Genomic DNA, 25485 nt, shown 5'->3' with positions numbered 1-25485 from the left:
TAATGCACCAGCGGTTTTCCAGGCCATGATTAATGATGTACTCAAGGACTTCCTCGACCAGTTCGTGTATGTGTATCTGGACGACATATTGATCTACTCACCGGATTTGAAAACCCACCAGCACCATGTCACCCAGGTCCTGAGACGCTTGCTAGAAAACAAGCTCTTTGTAAAGGCTGAAAAGAGCCTTTTTCATGCGGACACCGTCTCGTTTCTGGGATTCATCGTATCTCCGGGCAGAGTCGAGATGGAGCTGGAGAAGGTCAGCGCGGTCCGGGACTGGCCCACACCGGAATCCAGAAAAAAGGTGCAACAATTCCTAGGCTTCGCCAACTTTTACCGTCGCTTCATCCGCAACTTCAGCTCCATCGCTGCTCCACTCCATGCCTTGACCTCGCCACAGCAACGCTTCACCTGGACCCCGGAAGCCAACACTGCCTTCAAGGAACTCAAGAAAAGATTCACAGAGGCCCCGATACTCAGAGTTCCTGATCCTACCCGCCAGTTCGTGGTCGAGGTGGATGCCTCCAATCTGGGTATCGGGGCCGTCCTATCCCAAAGGAGCCAGGAAGATGGGAAGGTGCACCCCTGTGCATTTTTGTCCAGAAAGCTCTCCAAGGCTGAGCGCAATTACAGCGTGGGAGACCGAGAATTGCTGGCTGTCAAGGTCGCCTTGGAAGAATGGAGGCACTGGCTGGAGGGCGCGGAACACCCCTTCATCATCTGGACAGACCACCGCAACCTGGAATACCTACGTCACGCCAAAAGACTGAACCCACGACAGGCCAGATGGTCATTGTTTTTTAACAGGTTTTCGTTTTCTCTAACTTACAGACCCGGAAGCAAGAACGTCAAAGCAGATGCTCTGTCCCGAATCCATGACCCGGAAACCACAACAGCCGAACCTGAACCCATCCTGCCTAGGGATTGCATTGTCGGAACCATGTCCTGGCAGGTTGAAGAGGATGTCAAGGAGGCTCTCCAAGACACGATCGCTCCAAAGGAGTGTCCACCACGACGGCTCTACGTCCCGGAGGGTCTACGAGCGCAGGTGATCAATTGGGCACACACCTCTCGTCTTTCTTGCCACCCAGGTACTCGCAGGACCCTATACGTCGTCGCCCGGAGATTTTGGTGGCCTTCAATGGAGACCTCGGTACGTGATTATGTCAAGGCCTGCCCAGTCTGCGCCCGGAATAAATCATCAAATCAACCCCGGATGGGTCTCCTCCAACCACTGCCGATCCCCTCCAGGCCCTGGGCGGAGATTTCTATGGACTTTGTGACTGGACTTCCCACTTCGCATGGTAAAACCACAATACTCACTGTCGTCGACCGCTTTTCTAAGATGGCCCGCTTTATCCCATTACCTAAGCTTCCCTCAGCCAAAAGAACCGCCGAAGTCATGATCGACCAGGTGTTCAGGATCCATGGATTCCCGCGGCACATAGTGTCGGACCGCGGTCCCCAGTTTGTTTCTCGTTTTTGGAGGGAGTTCTGCAGAGCCATAGGGGCTAAGGCGAACTTGACCTCAGGCTACCACCCAGAGGCCAATGGACAGGCCGAGAGGCTCAACCAACAGCTGGAGACCGGACTACGATGCTTGGTCTCCCAAAATCCGTCCTCCTGGAGCAAGAACTTGGTCTGGGTTGAACTGGCGCATAACTCCTTACCCACCTCTGCCACAGGAATCACGCCGTTCAAATGTGTTCACGGATACGATCCACAGTACTTCGCGGACCTGGAGGAGGAAGCCTCAGTCCCCTCGGTCCTCGCCATGATCCGCCGATGTCGCCGAATCTGGTCAGCAGCTCGACTGGCACTTCAACGTCAAGGCGACAGGGTGAAAAGAGCTGCTGACCGGAGGAGGAGGGTCGCGCCACAGTACCAGCCAGGGCAGAAGGTATGGCTTTCAACAAAAAATCTTCATCTCAAAGTTCCCTGTCCAAAGTTGGCCCCGAGATTCGTGGGGCCATTCCCAGTTGCAAAGACTATAGGCCCTGCCGCCGTGCGCCTTCGCCTGCCTCGTTCCCTCCGCACCCACCCTACCTTCCACGTGAGCCAGGTCAAGCCAGTCCAGGACAGTTCCCTGGTCCCGCCCGAGCCCGCGCCGCCCCCTCCGGAGATGGTGGAGGGGGGCCCGGTCTATAAAGTAAGAAAGTTGTTGGACGTCAGAAAGCGGGGCCGGGGACACCAATACCTGGTGGATTGGGAGGGTTACGGGCCAGAAGAGAGGCAGTGGGTGCCCGCCCGGTTCATCGTGGACCCCTCCCTCATCGACGATTTCTATGAAGAGCACCCTGACATTCCTGGGCCGTCGAGAGCCGGCCGTTGAGGGGGGGGTACTGTCACGCCGCCACCAGAGTGGCGGTTCATGCTTTTGTTTTCAAAGTCAGGTTCCCGTTTTATTTTGAAAGTATTAACTCTCCTCTCACCCCAGGTCACTTACCCTTCCTGCAGCTCACTGATTACCGGTCCACGCCCATGATCACCACCACCTGTTCCCAATCAACCCGGACATAAAAGCCACCTGCATTCTCCCCTCCGTTGCCGAAGTGTCACATCTCAGTGCATGGAAGCGTCCTCACAGTCCTTGTTCCACAGTCCTCGTTCGATGTCTAGCCTTGCTTTGTCTTGCGCCCTTAGTTTGCCCCTTGTTTTCCTCCCTAGCGGAGCGCCTTTAGTTGTCCCTGTTTTTGAGTGCCCTTGTTTTATCTCCAGTTTGGAGCTTTTTCTGTTCTGCCTTTTTTCCCTCCTTGAGAGGTGTTTTTTGTTCAATTGGATTAAAGTTGCAGCCTTGTTGGCCAACTTACACTCTGCGTCTGAGTCCTACCTTCTCGCTCCGTGTCACTTTTGTGGTTATTGGCTTCAAATCTGTGTTGCATGGAGTGGTCCAAGTAACATTTCTTTGGAAAAAACATTGTTTCTGACAACTGCTTTACATCTGTTTTGGATGGAGTCTGTATTTATTTGTTTAAGTCTTAATTCTGACAAATACTTCACATCTGTGGTGCATGGACTAGTCCGACCAACTCATATTTAATGTATGAGCACTGCTTTTATCAACTGCTTCACATTTGTGTTGCATTGGGTCATCCAACTCATGTTTAGCTGCATGTTTGAGAACTGCTTCACATCTGTGTTACATGGAGTAGTCGACCAACTTACTGTGTATGCAGTCGCATAAACAATTAAAAAACTGCTTCACATCTGTGTTGCATGTAGTTGGCCAAATATTTAGTTGCAAATACACTTTTCTGGTTATTGGCTTCAAATCTGTGTTGCATGGAGTGGTCCAAGTAACATTTCTTTGGAAAAAACATTGTTTCTGACAACTGCTTTACATCTGTTTTGGATGGAGTCTATATTTATTTGTTTCTGACATATACTTCACATCTGTGGTGCATGGACTAGACAAACTCATATTTAATTGTATGAGCACTGCTTTTCTCAGCTGCTTCACATTTGTGTTGCATTGGGTCATCCAACTCATGTTTAGCTGCATGTTTGAGAACTGCTTCACATCTGTGTTACATGGAGTAATCGACCAACTTACTGTGTATGTAGTCGCATAAACAATTAAACTGTTTCACATCTGTGCATGGAGTTGACCAAATATCAAGCTGTATGAACACTGTTCCTTAAACTGCTTCACACCATTGTTGCATGGAGTCATGTAATTTTCTGTTGTGTTGACACCGTTTTGGTCATCCGTTACATGGAACTGATCTACTAATATGTAACGCTACAGTCCCTATTTCTACAACTGCTTCTTATCTATATTGCATGGAATCCACAAAGTAATAGTTGCGTCAGCACTGTTTCTAAATAGCGCTTTGCACCTGTGTTACATGAAGCAAATGCACCGTCACCGAGAACTGCTTCCATCGATGACCGACCGTTTACGTCTGTGCTTTTTTTTTTTTTTTTAACAGCGTGGAAAAACCAAAAAACCCGAGCAGCAAGAACAAGGCCTGCTTGCTGACAGCTGTGCCGCCGTTTAGCATCGTTCCACGGAGCCAACACATCTGCTGCTTAGGTGACAATTTTCTCACCCTGATTGCGTCAGTAACGCGCACACGCACACACAAATGGTCAGCTGGCATCGAGCAGCTCAAAATAACAGCTGACAAATCCTCCGCCATGACAACACGGAATTAAAAAAAAAAAAAGCAATCAATTACATTGGCAGCGTGATGCTACGCTAACTCATCACCAAGTGCACATTGCACAAGTCAGACGTGGCGAACGCAACACAAGCTTGTTGTAAACAAGGAGTGGTGGCAAAAGTACTCATTCTGTAATACTAGAATAGATAATATTCTGGTAAATAGTATAAATTCAACTCAAGTAAAATGAAAAATGGACAGAAATGTTTTTGTAAACTACTGTATATTGTAAGTGATTAATTGACAACTAATCAATTATTGAAAGAAGCAAAATTATTTATTTTATTTCTTGATAAGTGATCGCTCATTTCGAGTCCTAAAATTGTCCAAATTCTCACAATTTCGACTGCAAATATTTTCTGATTTCTTTTTTTTTTTTTTTTTTTTTTTAGATCTCTATAAACAGCAGACTGATGAGTGTTGTGATTAATCTAAATATATTTCCAAATATTTGCTTTTACTTTGGAAAACAATGATCAAAATTTTTGTCTATGACATGGAACAAACCAGTAACTGAATCATAAATAATAATAATAATAATAATAATAATAATAATGATAATATAAGTGTATTTTCTCCATTGTCGATTTGGGAAAAAAAATTCATGTTTTTTAATATCGGGAATTAAAAGTTTTTTAAACTTGATTCATGGATTAATCGACAAAATAATTGACAGATTAATTGCATATTAAAATATCATATGCACTCACAATTTTAAAACATAATTTTCTTTTTGTTTGTTTGTTCTTTCCACCTTGACCCGATGACCTTTTCCACAAAGGTTCAGGAAATGTGCCATAAATAGATTTGACCTTTTGAAAAAGTCTGAAGGAAATCCTACAAGGGATTTTTTAAAATATAAACAAATGGATAAAATTGAAAAGGAGATTTTGTGATTGAAAGAATCTGGGATTTGATTTTAAGGCCTCAGCATCGAGTCAGATTGCTCTGATAAAGATGACTTGACTTGACTTGACTTGACTTGATATCCTCGCTACACTTCTCCTAACCACTAGGGGGCGTATTTGACTATGATTAATGGCTTTTCTATGATCTGTTACGATGCTAAGTAGTTGAGTCCTCTGTTTTTTTTTGTCTCTTCATTGTTTTATCAGAATTCGGGCCCACAAAGTTCATATTTGTAATCAACTTCAGCAATGTTCTCAACACGAGATTAGTGACGTTCAAGACAACCGGGGTCGCTAAAAATGTTCTGAGCTCCTTTTGTCTCCTTCCTGTAAAGTGCCAAACGTGGGCTACTTTTGCAGAGTGCTGCCCTCCATCCTCCTCATCCTCCCTTCCACCATCCCGCCTGCCTGCGTGTGCAACTCATGTTGCAGTCTTGTCACAAAAGCAGGTAGAAAATACTCGTCCGAACGTACGTTTTGTACCATGACGTGACGCTGCGTGCGTGCGCGTGTGAGTTGCAACAGCAAGCCCAACATGGCTGCGCGTCCACGAGCGCCGTGTAAGGTGCAAAGATACGGGATCGGATTTGAACTCACGCTCTGCTGCCGCGGACCGATCCGCCGTGGGGGGCATGGCCGGCTGCAGCGTGCGACAAGCGGGCACGTCCGCCGCGGAAGAAAAAGGCGCTCCCCTGTACTCCTCTTGGCTCTCCGGAGCAGCAGAATGGAAGCGAGCGGGAGAGGCGAGCAAGCACGCCGCCTGTAGTCGCCCGTGTGCGGCGCGGCTCAGCCTCACATCGCGCTGTGGATGATGATGAGGAGTAGGAGTAGGAGGAGGAGGAGGAAGAGGATGCTGATGATGCTGATGATGTCGCGCGAATAGCAGCGTCAGTCTCTCTCGCTCTCGCTGGTGATGACGCCACGTTCATTAAGAATGACGAAGGGAATATTTCATATTTTAAATATGAACAGAAGTAATGAGGTGAACTTGGATGTTTTTTGGGGGGCATGCATGGTGGAGTGTTGGTTTGTTTTTTGAATTATTTTTTTTTGTGGGTCGACTGGTGATCGTCATATATTAACATAATTAGTGTTGTTCCGATACCGTTTTTTAGCTCCCGATACCGATACCGATTCCCAGCTTTGCGGTATCGGCCGATACCGATACTTAAGAATTTTTTTTCCTCAACAGGAAAAAGCTGTCCTGCCATTGGTTCAGAGCATTCAAGGGCCAATAGGATATCTTAGATCGGCATGCAGTGAACATGTCACATACCAGTGAATGTCGTGCACCAGCAAGACACAAGATGCTGCATCCAAAATCCTATATTAGCGTTGGAATTAATGGTATCGGCATGTTATTTGTGAGTAGTCACCGATACCGATACCACTGTTTTAATGCAGTATCGGCACCTCTGCCGATACCAGTATCGGTATCGGAACAACACTAAACATAATGTGAAGTGAAACTGACTTCAGTGGCAGAATTTTCAAAGCATTCACGGGAAAATGACCAAATTGACACTAAAATGTATTTATAGGCTTGGTTGGTGAAAATTTTTTTGTGGGTCTACTCACAATCCACATGTCTACCAAATTTCATGCCACTAAAATGAAACTGAATTTTGGGACTGGATTTGAAAACATTCCAAGAAACTGGTGGAATTAACATACTGACACAAAAAATGGAAGCATCAAACCAAAATGGCAGTCTTCCTGTGTCTTTTCGGGGTTTGATTGTTGAGATTGTTTTGTGGGTCTACTCACAATCAACATGTCTACCAAATGTCATGTCACGAAGTGAAACTAGATTTGGAGGCTGAATTTTCAAAATATTCCAAGATCCACAAGAAATGACCAAATTGACACCAGATGGCAGCATCACACCAATGGCCGACTTTTTGTGTCTTTTTAGACATGGGCTGGGTTTTTTTTTGTGGGTTTATTCACAATAGACATGTCTACCAAATTTCATGTCACAAACTGAAACTGAATTTGGAGGCTGCATTTTCTAAACAACCCACACAAATGGTGGCATCAAACCAAAATGGCAGACTTCCTGTATATTTTTCAACATGGTTATTGAGACTTTTTTTGTGGGTCTAGATAAGATAGATGTGTGCTAAATTTAATGTTCATGAGTGAAATAAATAGTTAATGAAAGAGTTGTTTACAAAAGTGACATATCCATTTTTGCTTCATTTACACACGCGCACACACATCATCATTTAATTTATAATGACTTCTAATAACCTCTGATGAAGCTCTCACCACTTTGGCAATACCACAGTGAAACCGCACACACGCGGTCATTACATCTACCATGACTACTAATAACGTCTAATGAAGCTCCCACTACTTTGTTACCGCCACAGTGGAACCTCCCATACACGCACACTCTCACACACATTGTCTGTGGAGGAAATAAGTTGCAAAAAAACAAGAAGGCTTCCTGATGTGGACAAAAAAAATGTACTGCAAGTTTTGTCAATACACACAATTCAGTCCAGGATGACCAAACTGACCCTAAACTAATGGAATCAAATCGGAATAGTATACTTCCTGTGCATATTTGGGCATAGCATCTTGAGACTTTTTTGTGGGTCTACTTGTGATAGACATGCCTACCAAATTTGATGTTGCTAAGTCAAATTGGCTTAAGGGGCTGAATTTTTTAATAATTGATAGGAGCATTGGAAATTACCAAATTGTCAGTAAAATGGCAGCATTGAATCAAAATGGCAGACTTCCTGTTCATATTTGGGCTTAGCTTCTTGAGAGTTTTTTGTGGGTCTACTTGTGATAGACATGCCTACCAAATTTGATGTTGCTAAGTCAAACTGGCTTAAAGGGCTGAATTTTTTTAATAATTGAAAGCATTCTTGGATGTTACCAAATTGTCAGTAAAATGGTAGCATCGAATCAAAATGGCAGACTTCCTGTTCATATTTGGGCTTAGTTTCTTGAAACTTTTTTGTGGGTCGACTTGTGATAGACATGCCTACCAAATTTGATGTTGCTAAGTCAAACTGGCTTAAAGGGCTGAATTTTGTAATAATTGACAGGAGCATTGGAAATTACCAAATTGTAGGTAAAATGGCAGCATTGAATCAAAATGGCAGACTTCCTGTTCATATTTGGGTTTAGCTTCTTGAGACTTTTTTGTGCGTCTACTTGAGATAAACATGCCGACCAAATTTGATGTTGCTAAGTCAAACTGGCTTAAGGGGCTGAATTTTTTAATAATTGAAAGGAGCATTGGAAATGACCAAATTGTAGGTAAAATGGCAGCATTGAATCAAAATGGCAGACTTCCTGTTCATATTTGGGCATAGCTTCTTGAGACTTTTTTGTGGGTCTACTTGTGATAGACATGCCTACCAAATTTGATGTTGCTAAGTCAAACTGGCTTAAAGGGCTGAATTTTTTTAATAATTGAAAGCATTCTTGGATGTTACCAAATTGTCAGTAAAATGGTAGCATCGAATCAAAATGGCAGACTTCCTGTTCATATTTGGGCTTAGTTTCTTGAAACTTTTTTGTGGGTCGACTTGTGATAGACATGCCTACCAAATTTGATGTTGCTAAGTCAAACTGGCTTAAAGGGCTGAATTTTTTAATAATTGACAGGAGCATTGGAAATTACCAAATTGTAGGTAAAATGGCAGCATTGAATCAAAATGGCAGACTTCCTGTTCATATTTGGGTTTAGCTTCTTGAGACTTTTTTTGTGCGTCTACTTGAGATAAACATGCCGACCAAATTTGATGTTGCTAAGTCAAACTGGCTTAAGGGGCTGAATTTTTTAATAATTGATAGGAGCATTGGAAATGACCAAATTGTCAGTAAAATGGCGGCATTGAATCAAAATGGCAGACTTCCTGTTCATATTTGGGCTTAGCTTCTTGAGACTGTTTTGTGGGTCTACTTGAGATAAACATGCCTACCAAATTTGATGCTGCTAAGTCAAACTGGCTTAAAGGGCTGAATTTTTTAATAATTGATAGGAGCATTGGAAATGATCAAATTGTCAGTAAAATGGCGGCATTGAATCAAAATGGCAGACTTTCTGTTCATATTTGGGCATAGCTTCTTGAGACGTTTTTTGTGGGTCTACTTGAGATAAACATGCCTACCAAATTTGATGCTGCTAAGTCAAACTGGCTTAAAGGGCTGAATTTTTTAATAATTGATAGGAGCATTGGAAATGATCAAATTGTCAGTAAAATGGCGGCATTGAATCAAAATGGCAGACTTTCTGTTCATATTTGGGCATAGCTTCTTGAGACTTTTTTTGTGGGTCTACTTGAGATAAGCATGCCTACCAAATTTGATGTTGCTAAGTCAAACTGGCTTAAGGGGCTGAATTTTTAATAACTGAAAGGAGCTTTGGAAATGACCAAATTGTCACTAAAATGGTGGCATTGAACCAAAATGGCAGACTTCCTGGGAATATTTAAGCATAGCTTCTTGAGACGTTTTTGTGGGTTTACTTGAGATAAACATCCCTACCAAATTTGATGTTGTTAAGTCAAACTGGCTTAAGGGGGTGAATTTATAAGTCATTGAAAGGAATTGGGAATTACCAAATTGTGAATAAAATGGCAGCATTCAACCAAAATGTCAGACTTCCTTCCAGATATGAGATCTTGAGGCTTCTTTTGTGGGTTTACTTGTCTGAGACACGCCTACCACATTTCATGTAGTCATGAAACTGATTTAGTAATTGATTGGAAGAACCAAATCAACCCCAACATGTGTGTTTCATAGCAGACCTCTTGTCTTTTGGGGCATGACTTTTTGAGACTTTTTGTTGTTGTTGTTGTAGGTCTGCTCATCATAGTCCGCAGAGTTCCGTTAGCTCCTCCTTTTTCGACTTTTTGGTTTTATTTCGGGGGCAAAGCAAGCAGGCAAGCCAGTCAGCAACAGCGTGCACAATAAATAACACGCTGGTGGGTGTTTCTTATGTAAGCGCCTGTATATAACCTGCTCGCTTGTGATCTTCCTCATCCCTTTTTCCTCACTGATTCATTCCGGGGCCTTATGGCCCAAGAAAAGATCATTTTACAAATAGGGTGCGAGTCATCCAACACAACTGTGACTGTCGTCATCCCGGGAGGATGAAGGTCTACTTGTGTCAGGTGTAGAGTGAAATGTCAGCACCGGAATACTTCTTAATGTGTTAGTTATTCGCACGAGGTCGGCCAGAACTTAAATATTGGATATGAATATGCTAATTCTTATGCTATACTTCACCCGCAGTTCTTGTGTGGGCGATATCGTCTTTCTGGCCCACCTCAGATGTCATAATGCACCCAGTCAAAGATAAGCATCAGGAGGGGCACTGTTGCAGTTACACATTTCTTCCAGGAGGGGGCACTGTTGAGTGAAAGTGGCTTCATAGGCTGAATGCTTAAATGTTTCCAACTAAAATTGCTCGTCTATCTGTTTTCAGGCATGAGTTGTTGAGTTATTTGTGGCACACTGCAGCAGGTGTGTGCGTGTGTACTTTTCATCCACACTGCACGTCACTATCGCAAGAACATGTTGTTCCAAGTTGGCAACATCCCCCTGCACGATCCTGGTCCAGGTCCAGTTGCGCCACTTGGTAAGGCCACGCTGACAGCGGGAATAGAAGCCGAGCAGTAGTAGGAATGCCGGCTGATGGAAAATTACTAGGGGGTGTGGGTGTGGCCGGGTGGGGGTAATACAACCCCCAACCAAACAGTACACACTGCTCAGTGGAGATCGAGTTTCCAGTAGTTAAACTGGAGATTCTTCAGTGATGATACAAATGGTCCATTTAAACTTACAGTATTTATTTACTGTATTGAAGTTGTCATCGTTATCAAGTATGACGATGATGTTTCTCTTTAAATCAGGTCAAAAGTCATTTTTTAATTAATGTCAGAGATTTAAATTGATACTGAACAAAATTAAAGTCCACAAAAAACTAATTTATGTGAACCTGCTTGAGTTCTCCATCGGTTTAGATGGATATCTCGGGATTTACAAGGTGTACAGTTGTACTTAAAAAAATCAATCAATTTAAATAAAATAAATTAATTAAAATAATTATATATATATATATATATATATATATATATATATATATATATATATATAATTTTATCATATTTTTTAAGTACGACTGTACACCTTGTAAATCCTGAGATAGCCATCTAAAATTCCGTTTGATGTTGCTGATAATTTGTGGTTTTGTTGAATTTAGCTAACCTGGATAGTTTAGGCCAGGGGTGTCCAAAGTTTTTCCTTTGAGGGCCGCATACAGTCAAATCGAAGGATGCTCGGGCCATTTTGAAATTGTTTGACTTTATTAAACACGCTAAAACTAATAAGTCGATTAATAATGCACTATAGTTTATTTAACTAGTTATTTTTAAACAGGACAGTTTGGAATTTTTCTTGATTTTGGGGTGGCCCACACCCCTGTATCCTACAAGAATAGATCCGCCCCCTCTCTGAACCAATCTCCACATTCAGAATCAAAGGAAGAGTAGTCGGTAATAAAATGCCAAATTTGAAATCACTTGAGGATCTTAGTTAATCATTAATGTGATGTGTTCACAAATTAGACCTCCGACACAGACAGTGGAAAATGGAGGGAAACAGTTTTGCTTCTGGAACTGAAATCACTGAATTAATTAAATTGCAAAAAGGAATCTTTCTGTTTTAGATTGAACTAGTTTCTTTGCATATCCAGAAAAACAGGCTGTGTCAAAAGTGTGTCTATATGATGAGTTGACGATTTTCAGTTCTAACACCCTTTTGAGGGAAACCACAAAAATGACGAGGGCACCTTAACTTGAATCCAAAACGTTACATGACATTGATTATATGAGCTAGTGTTTCGATGAACAACAACAAGGAGGCGGGCGGCTTTGTGAGGACAATCCCGACTCAGCAGCAGCAGCAGCTTGCATAACGGGAGTTTGTGATGTCGAGCGGGGCACATTGTTCCCTGACAGAATGCGTTTCTGTTCAAAACCAACGCTGGCAAACTTCCACGGAATCTTCTACCGGGGAGCCCGATCGGCAGACCGACCGACCGCTGCTACCATTTAAACCCAGGAGGTCAAATAGAGGAAGTTTGCGGCCATGTTTCCTCGCATTTCAGTTTTTTTTTTTTCAAGCGCTGCAGATGACACTGCAAAACAAAAAAAACTAAAAAAACAATAGTAACATTTTATTTGGATGGTGTTGCTTGAACTGATCTAGATAATGCATGTGGCACACGTGTTTATTTTTTATTTTTTATTATAAATAGTATTGATGGCTGTGATTGGCTGGCAACCAGTTCAGGGTGTACCCTGCCTACTGCCCAAAGCCAGCTGAGATAGGCTCCAGCACCCCCCGTGACCCTTGTGAGGAATAAGCGGTCAAGAAAATGGATGGATGGGTAGTATTGATTGATGGTTTCTATAATTGCAATGTGATAGTGGGTGGATTAAGCCCCCGCTGAAGGCATCCTGCCACTGTTGAATGTGAATGGCGCCACACAATGCATGGCACCTCCTGGAGGCACGTCGAATGCAAACAAGAAAAACGAGTTAGCAGTTGTAAAAATCAGCATGTGTCTTTTCTTGAATGAGTGTAAATAGTCACAAAGAACCCCCAAAGCAGGGCTTAGTCAGTATCTCTTGTGAATAGTGATGCCACAAAATGTCTGCAAATGATTATTTTTGGTTTAAATGAAGCTCCTACTGCACATGGAGTGCTTTTGAAATTTGTGGTTTTTATGTTTGTTTGTTTTTTAAAAGTCTCCAAACAGAAACTTGAGAGTTGCACCCCATTTTCGTTATATCTGCACCATACAATGAAAATAAAAGCTTTCTATTCCATTCTGGACGGCGTTATGCAAATTTACGCATGTCAAACGCGAATATGCGGGGGTTAGCAGTACTTTGTCACCTTCCTAAATAACAGAAGTAGGGCAAAGGTGATACAGTCCCCTGTCCAGGCGGACACATAACAAACCATGCCACGCAGCTCCCATTGGCTCAACCGGAAGATAAATAGACCGTGCAAACCCCGCCCTTCAGCTTCTATTGGCCCAACTGGGGCGTAGATAAAACAATCTCACCGCCTATTGGCTACTCGCGTTAGCATACGCTGTTTTTTTTCCGAAGCGGAGCTGACGACAAACCCCGCCCCATAGCTCTTATTGGCTTTTTTGGCAAATAAATCACAATCTCGCCCCCCTATTGGCTACCCGCCTTTAATCCCCGCCCCCGTATTTTTGGGTAGCTTCATCTGCTGTGGCGAGTCGACTGACTGGCAAGCTTGCTGCAGCCCGAGCTAGCAGTCACATTTAGCGGCCGTGACCTTCCACGGCATCAAACATGAAGTTCGTTCGCTTTATTATGAAAAACGCCGCGCTGGCGAGTGTTCCCAAACACATCGAGCACTTCTCCAAATTTTCCCCTTCGCCGCTCTCCATGAAGCAGTTTCTGGACTTCGGTGAGTGGAGTGTCGGATATGCATGCAAACGAGCACTGCTACGTGACCAAAGTGTTATTATTGTTGGTATTATCATTGAATTGTATGTTTTATTTTTTTTTAAACGAGTGTCATTCAATTTAATGTTGGGATGGATGCACCGCAGTTGGCCGGCCTTGCATGCTGTTCACTTGGATACATTATTGCGTCAGATATGGACCCATCGGGAAAGAGGAGGAGATCTCAGGAATTTCTTTCAAACAACTCGCCTATACATATTTGAAATAAAAAATATATAATAGTGACTAGTCGAAGACTCGCCGTCCCCAGATGCTCCTAACAGCATCCATCATTATAGGAATTGCTTGGATAATGTTTTGTCGTGTGTCCTATCCAGGATCCATCAACGCCTGCGAGAAAACATCCTTTGCCTTCCTGAGGCAGGAGCTTCCGGTGCGGCTGTCCAACATCATGAAGGAGATCAACCTGTTGCCCGACAAGCTGCTCACGACGCCCTCGGTGCAAACGGTGCAAGGCTGGTGAGTGTTTGTTTGTCGTATGAAGCAACTTTTTGGAGAAAGGCTGTAAAGGCCATGCATGGCTAACAGAATGTTATTCTTCTTCTCCTTACTGACTTGATGACTGAAAGTATAAGGCAAAGTGTACTGTGCACGTCCACTTACGTCACACACTCGGAATAACAACAACACCCTTTCAACGAGTTGGGCTCTCTCCAGTCGGATCTGCACGTACTAACTGAGCGGAGGCGGTCTAGAGGAGGCCAAGGGGGACACGGGGTGGGGGTTCCCTACTCGGCTGTGAACTTTAGCCTACTTTCTCCTCATGTGTTTGCTGTCCCGCATTGTTATTCCATACTGTTATGATCAAATGTGTGTATGTATGTGTGTTGTTAGGTACATCCAAAGTTTGATGGAAATCCTCGACTTCCTCCACAAGAACCCGGACGATCACAAAGTCCTTGGAGAGTAAGTTTAATTTCTTCCGTGACCTCTAAACTTATTTGAAATCATCTGTCCCCATTTAGAGGAATTGAAATGGCTTTTCCAGGCTCCCCCTACTCCAGAAAACCAAAAGTTTGTCTTTGTTTTTTATAGCACGCTATAAAATTGTATTTTATATAAACAGCATAATATCATAATTAGGATGAACCTGATTAAACGGCGCATTAGGATTTAATGCTGAAATCTCATGCTTTGGCCACCAGGTGGCAGTATTAGAGTCATGATGCAGACACAAACAAAGAAAAAAGTATTTCTAGTAGGGGTAGACCGATTATCGGCCGGGCCGATTATCGGCCGGGCCGATAGTCAGCATTTTGAGAAATATCGGCATCGGTCATTTTGAAGAATCATATGGCCGATAATCGATCCATAAAAAAAAAATAAAAAATGTTAAATTCAGGGAACTGATTTAAATGTAAATTTTAAACATTTAATTAAATTTCCATTTTCGCTGACCCTGAGAACTCTAAGTACCTTCTGTTTTTGTTTGAAATTAAAACTAAGATAAGTACAAATTTAATACTTAGATATTTTGAAATGATTGAATACTTTATTTGGTGTAGAAAACAATTGTTTGTTTTTATATAACTTTTGAAAACATGCTACTGCCCCTGGGAGATCCCGGAACTTGTTAGATTTTAAAAAAGACGTTTATTGATCAAGATAAAAAAATTAAAAAAACTCCCAATATTTTACTAACCCTAAAAGTTGCTCAATAAACTTGCTTTAAAATCAGAAAAAAAAAATAAGAGCTGGAGTTTGTATTTTTGCCAAATTTTGATGCTAATATTTTCCCTTTTTAGTGAAAATGAATATTGGCTCCAAATATCGGTTATCGGCGTCCTTGACTACTAATCGGTATCGATATCGGCCCTGAAAAAAACCATATCGGTCTATCTGTAATTTCTGGTACTGTACGACTGATTAATTTATGTTTTGTTGATTTGTTGGAGTTTTTTTTTGCTCCAACCCACAACTGTTGATGCTGTTACATCTATGGTGTTTTGCGCTGTTAGCATTAAGCTAACTGGACCTTTCTGAGGCACAGCTACGTGTGCTTTCAAAAGAAAGTGAGTGTGTAATTCTAATGTTTGTTTGTTGACGTTGACAGTAAACCTCAGCTGGGCGTGGCGTTAAACATCTCGAAGGCTCTCTTTTAAAGACTGGTTCAATATTTGCCAAACTACTTATTGTAACGTGAGTTGAATTGAGTCCACATAAAAAAAATCGGCCGAATGACTGCTCATATTTTGAATAAGTAGAAGTCGTATCTTAAGGCACCCAAGCACATGGGAATTAGTGACTTTGATATTTCTAATAACATTGTAATTTGTGAGGAAATGAATAGAGAGAAAGAAAAGGAGCAAAAAAAAGAAAGATGACGTAACAGAATTTTTCCCCTCGCCCTCGTCTGGCCAGGTTCGTGGAAGCCCTGGTGACCATCCGGAACCGCCACAACGACGTGGTCCCCACCATGGCTCAGGGCGTCATGGAGTACAAGGAAGCGTTCCGGCAGGACGCCATCACCAACCAGAACATCCAGTACTTCCTGGACCGCTTCTACATGAGCCGCATCTCCATCCGCATGCTCATCAACCAGCACAGTGCGGAACCGTGACGACGGGGCCCCAACTCACTGCGTGTCCAGACAGTATTTGAAAGATCTTCTCTTGTGTCTTTGGCCAGCTCTCATTTTTGACGGCACCACCAACCCCGTGCACCCCAACACCATCGGCAGCATCGACCCACACTGCCAGGTGGGCGACGTGGTGCAGGGTAAATGTCGGTTTTGTTATTACAATTTTCTCCCAAACAGGGGCTGAGGTATGCTGCAAATAGCAAAAAATGTTTATACAAATGTTGATAATCACCTCTATCAGTGGTTCTCAGACGTGTTATTAATGTCTTTCAAAAAACTTAGCTCTTTAACATGAACCAGAATAGTGTTAAAAACGGGACTTACGGGTTTTATGACTAAAAAGTTTATTATTGTAAGCCAATTGAATATGAAGAAAATTTTTAATATTAAAAAAAATAATACTTAAATGCACAACTCAAATGTCTTGCAAATTAAAGTTAAATTATACATGAATAAATGTTTAAAAACAGATTGGACATAAAAGTTGAAGACAACTTTTAACTGTACTTTTGCAGTGATTCTTTCAAGTGCCACTAGAGGGAGCTCACGTACCACTTGGTAAACACTGGCCTATATTATTACTTTAAATACCCCAAACTATTACCCTTAAACGTAAATGGCTTATGAAGTTTTGATCTCTGATTATGGGGGGGGGGAAATACACAAGACGTGCCTTTAAACTCTTCATAATTTCCTCCGCTTAAAATCCAGTCAAAGCTTATCTTCTCTGTCAAGTTGTTACCTCTTCATACTTCTTCTTTGACACCAATTACTATTAGACGGGGCTTTGGCGCCATCTTGTGGCATCTCAAGGCACTTTAGAAAGAATACAAAACCCCACAAATATCTTGGACAAAATGCTAAGAGTGTGAATAGTGAACCACGATTAAGACTACTGCTTTATTGTTATTTGATAGGGAATCGTGTGTGTAAAAATGAATGATTTGCTTTGCATTTCAGACGCCTTCCACAGCGCCAAGATGCTGTGCGAGCAGTACTACCTGCGCTCGCCTCCGCTAATTCTACAAGAGGTCAACAGTGAGTGCAATGTGCTGTTCTCGTTTCTCATTTCCACTGACTTCATTTTAAGTCCGCTTCACACTGACTTTTGATAAAGTTAGGAATCAATTCATCCTTTTCAATGAGATATTTTTCAATGAGATTTAGTTTTTTCCCTCGCGCAGCCAAGAAGACGCAGCAGCCAATCGGCATCGTGTATGTGCCGTCGCACTTGTATCACATGCTGTTCGAGCTCTTCAAGGTCAGACGGCTACAACACGTACACAAATACTTTTTTTGTTTTGTTTTTTAAACGATTATTCCTTAATTGTCATCATCGTGACCAGAACGCCATGAGGGCGACCATCGAGATGCACGAGAACAGAGAGCTGCCGGCCATTCAGGTGCTGGTGTCTCTCGGGGGAGAGGACATGTCCATTAAGGTGCGTAGTATTCTGGCATGACCGCATTAGAGCGCCTCGTTGTCTGCCATGAGTGCACGCCCATCACGCAGAAAAACACGGAAGAGCAATGAGGGGGGAAATTGTTTTTATTTAAAGCTACTTGACGCAGAAAGTTGAATTTTGAATCGCTACTGCCAGCTTTTTTTTTTTATTCCAATCTTTATTGTCATTGCACACAAAGTAGAAATTTACAAGAAATTATTTGTAATTCTAACAATTTTCAAGAAATTATTTGAAATATTAGAAGAAGCAAAATGATTTTACAAATTTATTTTAACACAAAAATAAATTTAAAAAAAGTATTTCTAGGCTACAAATTTGTTAGTCTAACAGTGTAAAAACGATGGTGTTCCTCACCAACAAGCGTGTCTCTTCTCCAGCGTCGCCATGGCGACAAGTGGCGTCACCAAGAGGCTCACTCAAACTGTTGCTGACGTCGTCGTCCTCTCCCTTTTTCCCGGCAGGTGAGCGACAAGGGCGGCGGCGTTCCCTTCCGCCGGATCGACAACCTCTTCAGCTACATGTACTCCACCGCCCCCGCGCCGCAGATGGGCGAGCACGCCCGACCGCCGCTGGTGGGTCCGCGACGTTATGTAACAAACGGGAGCAGTTTTTTTTAAAAGGCATCCATCCTTGCGCGCAGGCCGGCTTCGGCTACGGGCTTCCCATCTCGCGCCTCTACGCCAAGTACTTCCAGGGCGACCTGCAGCTCTACTCCATGGAGGGTCACGGAACCGACGCCGTCATCTACTTGAAGGTAAGATGAAGCCGTGTGCACAAGACCACGGCTGTGATATGCCCATTATTACCGCTGAAGGCAACTTTTGAAAGATCTTTTTATAATTCCACTTTAATCCAATTTTAAACTAAAGGATTAAGGAGGTTTAAACTGAGAAGCTGTGTGATACATTTTTTTATTAACTCATTCAAACCCAAAAACATGTAAATACTATTAATTCACTCCCAGCCATTTTCACAGAAGCAATCCGTTCGCTCCCGGCTGTTTTACTGAATTTTGACTGATTTTTCAAGGCCCACAGAATATTGTGTTCAATTGCTATAAAATCATGGAACCTATCAAAAGAAAGATTAAAGTCTCTTCTTTTATCAGGAAAAAAATATGCTTCTATTTCCGTTTTGCAGCAGTTAGCATTAGAAGAGAGCTAAGTTTCATTAGTTTTCACAAATCTATTCAAAATTGGAAGTCATTTAGCTTTTTTTCCTAGATGGCCCTGGTTGATCACCTTTGCTCTGCTGCCACCTGCTGGCCGTTTGTGTAATAACTACCATTTCTGCAACCGTTCTTTGCAGTTGAGAGGCTGCATCAAAGCCTTCTGTATGGCCTAGCATAAAAACAAACAAACAAAAAAAACGTATAAACGTCTTTGGGACACTTAAAACATAAAAAAGAAAAACGTATTTACACGTTATTGGGAGCAAATGAGTTAAACATTTGTTTTGTTTTTTTTTGTTTTTTTTGTGCTGTCAATTGAAGCACTAATTCATTAATCACAAAAAAATATTGCATTCAATATGTATTCATGCAGATTAATCACGCCATTAATTATGACCGCAGATGATCCTTAAGATTGACAGCGGATGATTACGGGTTTGAGCAATAAGCAACTACATGCATTAAAGTAAAGCCTTTAATAAATGTATGACATTCAGAATATTTGTTCACATTGGGGTCATTTTTTTAATTTATTTTAAATTATGTACATAATTAACAAATTAGAAAAAGAGGAGGATGAGCATGTGCAGTGGATCAAAAAATGTTGAAGACGTCCTGTCCGTTATAACATTAAATGATGAAAGAATTGACACATAACAGGTGCTCTTTAAATGTTGAAAAAATGCCTTTTTAATTAAGCGTTTGATCGTGATTAATCAAAATTCTAAGATCTGATTAACCTGATGAAAAAATGGTCGTGTATGTGTCAGGCGCTGTCGACGGACTCCATCGAGAGGCTCCCGGTGTACAACAAGACGGCGCTGAGGAACTACAAAGTGAGCCAGGAGGCGGATGACTGGTGCATCCCCAGCAGAGAACCTCTGGACCTCAGCAACTACAAGGTGGCCAAGTGAAGCCGCGTCCGGTCCGTTTGAACACCCCCACTGCTGCCCCGCCCCTGAAAAAGTCCTCCTGAAGGCCTTTTGCACACACCCCTCCTCCTCCCTGCCATCATGGACCAATCAGACAAGTGCCTGCTCTCACTTCAGTCTGAGCAGTAGCATGTCGTTTTTGTCAGGGACGATCGGAAGGGGTCAAAAAAAAAAAAAAAGTCGGCAAGCGGAGCTGTCCCGCGCGGCTTCCAGCATGTTGTCGGGTCGGAACGAGGAAGGAAGGTGCTGAGACCCCGCCCACGTCCCCCGTCCCCCACAATACTCCCACCCAAAGGATCATATGTGAATGACTTGGAAATTCCAAGTTGGAATTGTTTACTCCATTCTTGTGTGGGCCTTTGAACAAACATCTGTCATGTGACAATCAGAACATCATCAGCAAACAGTGCGCGTTAGTGATTATTATTATTATTATTATTATTATTATTATTATTATTAGCAGACTGTGACTTGACATGTGTAGTCCATCTCATCAATATTATTCAAAATGTTATTTTTATAACTTTATTCTCAGCTTGTAGTGATTGTAAATACTGTAAATATGATAGATAAGTTAGTATTAAAAAATATATATATATGAAGACCCAAGGTGTCTGTTTGTCTGACCACAATTACCTACAGTGAAATAGCTGCATGGAAATTGAGTCTAATCTTCGTGTATCACAAAATTCTCAAGTAGACTGCTCAGTTACATGTCAGTCATTATTACTACAACCAGTGTCAATGTGATTGATAATTCGCTGTCAAAAAAAATGTGGAAAACTTTACTGCCAGTTTACCATCTTTCTTAAAAAAAATTTTTAATGCATTTATAATCCGCGTAAATTATGCATAAATGTTCACTATTCATGGGCCAAAGTCAGTCCATATCAACTGCATTTGGCGTTTCATAATCTTTGTAAAGGCAGCATTTTAGAGCCACCTCTCATTGGGGTTCAGAATGGCGTGTCATCTGACCGCATGCAGTGTGGATGACGCGCGCTCAACAGATCGCCGCTGCTCTTATAACCGGCATCGCAGCGCGTGTCGCCGCCATCTGCCCGCCGGGCGACGGGGAATGTCAGCCGAGGCTCACTTTAACGGTCGCTACCTAGCGGGCCAACGAGGCGTCGATCATCCAGCTGGCTGTGTGTGTCATCATCCATCTCGCGGATGCTGATCGCTGAGGACGAAGAAGCAGGTGAGGAGAAGGGAGTGAAAAGTGAAGACTGATTCCTGGTGATGACACATAAACACAGCATCGTGAGTAAGTGTGAAGCCGCACAAATGTCATCTCGAGCGTGATCGCAGGTGGTCGTCTCCTCCTCCTGGTTGTTGTCATCTTTATTTGCGCAGGACCGAGCAGAACTCCTCCAGAGCTGGCAGGCAGATGGAACATAAAAAGTTCATCTATTATGCAACTGAAGTCCTGGCAGATGCCAGCGAGGAGCTCCTGCCACACTGAGATTGTAAAGTGTGAGGCGTTTTTTTTTTTTTGGTGCAGATTAATTAAAAAAATCTACATCCCGCTCCGATGAAATCTAATTTGACCTTTCTGGCCATAATTCCCATAGGTACACAAGTGTGGTCACCAAATGAACACAATTCCTACAGTGTTTTTCTTGGGGTCTTGGACATGGTGGAGGCAATTATGAACAGTTATAAATGGCTGGCAATACACAAATCTGATTCTGTATAGAAATTTTAAAAAGTCAGCAAAATACTACTAAAAACATCCAAAACATCTTTGGGGTGATTCAGAGGCACCTTAACTCATTTCCTCCCAATAACGTATAAATACGTTTTTTAATCTAAGTGTCCCAAAGACGTATTTATACGTTTTTTTGTTTAGTTTTTTATGCTAGAGCATACAGAAGGCTTTGATGTAGCCTCTCAACTGCAAAGAACGGTTGCAGAAATGGTAGTTATTACACAAACGGCCAGCAGGTGGCAGCAGAGCAAAGGAGATCAACCAGGGCCATGTAGAAAAAAAGCTCAATTACTTACAATTTGAAATAGATTTGTGAAAACTGATGAAACTTAGCTCTCTTCTAATGCTAATTGCTGCAAAACGGAAACCGATAGAAACATACTTCTTTTTTTTTTCCTGATGAAAGAAGAGACTTTAATCTTTCTTTAATCTTTCCATGCTTTTATAGCAATAGAACACAATATTCTGTGGGCCTTGCAAAATCAGTCAAAATTCAGTAAAACAGCCGGGAGCGAACGGGATTGCTTCTGTGAAAATGGCTGGGAGTGAATGAGTTAAATGGTGCCAGGTGTGCGCTGACTGCCATTTAAACATGGAACATTTGGTTAATTCTGAATACAACTACATCCCAGTTATAAGAGGGTGTCCATTACAGTACAAGTTTTACTTTTTTTTTTTTTTTTTTTTTAAATAATATTGTAATACATTTCCAAAGAAATCTAAAAGTTCTAGTGTCAAGTTAAATACATAGACAAATAAACACACGTTAAAAAATGCAGGTTTGTGATCACAACAAAATAGAAAACATATTTTAAAAAAAAAATATTAAATGGTCTTTTTCAAAGGCCTCTACACTTTGTGGGGCCCTCACAGGGATTCTGGGAGGGCATTCTAGACCCGAATGCCCTGTCTCCCATGGTCCTGTGTTGGTGGAGGCGGTATGAAAAGGAAGTTGAACGAGGTTCGTCTGACTCATGTTAGCAATTTCAAAGACGAGACCCCTGTGGCTTGACAATGAAAGCATACCACACTATAACAAATATGTTCAAATCAAGCCATGAGAGAGTTTCCAGCTAAACAGGAGATAGAATTAAATGTGAGCAATATGGCAGTAGCCGGGTTTACATGGAGACTTTTTAGTCATTACGACTGAAATTATTCCAAGTAATGGCACTAAGATCAGTAATTTTGGGTAATTTGGAGGCTTTTCCTCTCTTGTCCACCAGATGGCGCAATTGCACCGACATTATCTCGAAACAAAGCAACAAGTTTGTTGCTGATCGAGTAGTTTTTTTTTTGTTTGTTTTTTAAACTTCTTGCCCATCCAGTTGATGACCGCTAAAAGTCTGAGGGAAAATCCCACTTTTTTCCTTGTATGGTCACAGGCAAACGTAGTTACAGCCGCCATTACTCCTCCCACAGCGGCGTGGTCCACTTTTCAGTCATCACCAAAGTATGAACCGTGGACTGGGAATGAAATGGTGGTTTATAAAAGAGAATGTCGCTAAGAAAAAAAACCAAAAAAAAAAAACCCTCTTTGGTCTAGGGGCTAGGGGCGTGGCTTGAGGTGAGCAAGCTGTGTTCCTATTGGCTGCTAGAGTCTCCCGGACGTACACGAGGAGGGACAGTCTTGTTTGGCTCGCGGTTACGTTTGCCCAGTGACGGGACAAGGATGCGATTGTAACTTGACATGAAAGTTTAACACGAGGTAGAGGTTGAAAACTAAGCCAAACTTTTGTCACGGTTGAGGAAAGTTGGCGTCGAGCAGTGACAAGCAAAAGGAGGAGGAGGCGTAGAGACGACTCACCTGGAAACGGACGTCGGGGCTTCGAGAAGGAAACTCCCAAGCCGTCCCAGGAAAGACGATGGCCGAACACGAGAGCCTCGAGTTCGGGATGGCCGACTTTGTGCTTCTGGACACCGTGTCCATGGAGGACTTCATGGCCAACCTGAAGCTGAGGTGAGCGGCCTTATTTTTTGTTTCACTGGAACAGGTGCTCCAGGCCAACATAACCCGCCAAAAGTTCCATTTGCGGGTGGCCAGGTGGTAGTGTGACGTCATAAAGGAGCAATCCCTGAATTTTGACGTCATAAAGGCATATTTTGACTGACAGCTTGACCATGTGTATTTGATGTAGCTGGGTTTGTCGTGGCAGCGTTTATTTAAACATTTTATTGTATGTTTTAACGGTATTTCATAAGACTGCGAACAGTTTAAATTATTGTTAGAACCCATGTTTTAAAATTAAGTCTCCTGTTATTTTTCCACAAAAATAATTCTAATTTCTTCACTTTTAGAAAAAGCAAATTGACATTATTTCTGCCAGCCATTTCACTTTGTCTATGAGATGCGCAATTAAATAATGTTGCCTTGCCTTTGATATAGAACACATTTAAATTTTAAATATTCAACAAAAAACACTTTAATATAATGTATATAATAAAAAAATACTACTACTGTACTGCACCTCCATTTGCGCTCATGTTAGGTTGTACAGGTGAGGCAAGGTGAACTTTGCAAAAATATTTGTGGCTGGGAAGTGCATAGTATGCACTGCATACCTCTCGTTCCAAAGTTTCCAACGTCAATAAATCACTGCTTTTGCAACGTGTACATGGTGGCCATGCCTTTTTGACGTTGTTCAGCACGATTTGACTGTGTGATTGCCTTTAATCCCTTGCAAAAGAAGCAGCCTGGTCCACTGTATTATTATAATTTAGATTAATTAATGTAGACTTAGATTTATTCAACAATCCTACTCCAACTATGTGTCACATGACTACTTTTTTGGGTGACAGTAATCTGACTAGAGCGACTAAAACTGGCTACCACTAATTCTAGTTGAACTACTTTTATATTAATTTGATAAAAAAAAAAAAAAAATGAAATCATAAATCGAACTGTGGGTGTATCGTTACAGTCCAAGAGATTACTTTAGATACCCAACAATTAATGGACAGCTTGTGGCATTTATACCCGGCTAGTTGATATATTAAGCAGAGCTTGACGGTGTTTTCCCAGGCAGCGCGCACAGTAGCCAGACGGCTAGCAGGCCAACGCTGGGCCTCATTTTCCCGCCTCTTGCCAGTTTCTGTCTGCTTGTTTTCCCCTCAGCTCGGTCCGGAGATGGCGTGTGCGGATTGTTATTTGCTGAGGGCGTCACCAAGGAGGAGTGCCCCCACCCCCCACACCCCCACACACCCCCTTCCCCATTTTCCCAGCATGTGTTTGAGGGACCCTGAGGCATTGGTGAAGACGCAGCTCAGTTGTTCAGGTCTGGTGACAATCTCGACGGGAAATGGGCTCGCAGACGAGTTTTGGTTCACACCCAAGCCTCAATTGAGGGACTCCAACCTCCGAATAACTTTTCTGCTGAGCGTTCCCGTCACTCCATGCTCGCCATGTTGCTTTGGAAAAAGATGGTTTCTGAGGGTGAAGCGGTGCCCGCTCCTTTGGGACAGATGGCCGGCAGGATAAGGGTTCTCTTTCCTGATTGGATGCCGGTCTGAATGTCTTTATAAGGCAGCAAGCGGACTGCAAAGCAAATAATTACAGGATCGGCTGTTTGTTTTAGTCTCGCAGGAAGTCCCGGGAAGTGGGCGGGGCTGGCTGTGTCTGGCACAAGTACACTCCGCCAACCAGCAGCCACCGAGGGTTCTACATCATTCTCTCAACTTGCTCTTCCAGTCGAATGACATTTTTCAACAAGTGAGACTTGGCCTTCTGAGAGGCTGGAGTGATTTGACCTTTGAACTGTGGAGGGTTTAGAAGAGGACAGGAAGGAAAGCGAAAGCCGGCGTTTCCTCCTGACTGTGTTGCTCCCTCATGTTTCGAGAGTTTCCTTAAGCTGTTTTAAGGACCACCTTCCGCTTTCATCCTCATCGTCAATCGGGGTTTTGCACTTTGGACCAAAATCAAAAGTTTTTTTCGATGTAATGTTGGCATTGTGTGCTCTTACGCAAAAGTAGGGCTTACTGGATGATGAATGACAGACATGTTTTTTTTG

At 42.5% G+C, this 25485-nt stretch overlaps 3 protein-coding genes and 1 long non-coding RNA gene across 6 annotated transcripts in view; 2 read left to right on the top strand and 2 right to left on the bottom strand.

Moving 5' to 3' along the window:
• Positions 1-5936, bottom strand: part of tbkbp1 (TBK1 binding protein 1) — a 43477-nt gene extending 37541 nt beyond the window's left edge. The window contains exon 1 of the mRNA XM_077502328.1: positions 5675-5936. The gene's annotated coding sequence lies outside the window, so the exon portion shown is untranslated. The remainder of the gene's footprint in view (positions 1-5674) is intronic.
• The window catches only part of pdk2a (pyruvate dehydrogenase kinase 2a), an 86827-nt gene extending 66458 nt beyond the window's left edge, over positions 1-20369 (top strand). The window contains exons 2-12 of one of the 3 annotated variants that reach the window (XM_077502331.1): positions 3936-4039; positions 13935-14076; positions 14452-14523; positions 15979-16163; positions 16246-16335; positions 17159-17236; positions 17383-17459; positions 17545-17640; positions 18126-18236; positions 18305-18418; positions 19606-20369. In XM_077502331.1, coding sequence (XP_077358457.1) covers positions 14009-14076; positions 14452-14523; positions 15979-16163; positions 16246-16335; positions 17159-17236; positions 17383-17459; positions 17545-17640; positions 18126-18236; positions 18305-18418; positions 19606-19749 — 1035 coding nt within the window. In that variant the 5' untranslated portion in view covers positions 3936-4039; positions 13935-14008 and the 3' untranslated portion in view covers positions 19750-20369. Of the gene's footprint in view, positions 1-3935; positions 4040-13338; positions 13559-13934; positions 14077-14451; positions 14524-15978; positions 16164-16245; positions 16336-17158; positions 17237-17382; positions 17460-17544; positions 17641-18125; positions 18237-18304; positions 18419-19605 lie in introns of those variants that run through there. The other 2 variants (XM_077502330.1, XR_013279443.1) reach the window with 2 other exon arrangements.
• LOC144004798 (uncharacterized) lies at positions 19780-24641 on the bottom strand. Its single transcript, XR_013279444.1, has 3 exons — positions 23286-24641; positions 21053-21146; positions 19780-20950 (listed from the first exon to the last, which is right to left on the bottom strand). It is a non-coding gene; the product is annotated as an uncharacterized LOC144004798 (long non-coding RNA).
• Positions 23026-25485, top strand: part of myo1d (myosin 1D) — a 37740-nt gene continuing 35280 nt past the window's right edge. The window contains exon 1 of the mRNA XM_077502323.1: positions 23026-23438. Coding sequence (XP_077358449.1) covers positions 23344-23438 — 95 coding nt within the window. The 5' untranslated portion in view covers positions 23026-23343. The remainder of the gene's footprint in view (positions 23439-25485) is intronic.

The sequence above is a fragment of the Festucalex cinctus genome, chromosome 17 (assembly GCF_051991245.1).
Source record: "Festucalex cinctus isolate MCC-2025b chromosome 17, RoL_Fcin_1.0, whole genome shotgun sequence".
NCBI lineage: Eukaryota > Metazoa > Chordata > Actinopteri > Syngnathiformes > Syngnathidae > Festucalex > Festucalex cinctus.
Note: the sequence above shows the minus strand (reverse complement) of the source record. Positions and strands in the feature narration are given on the sequence as shown.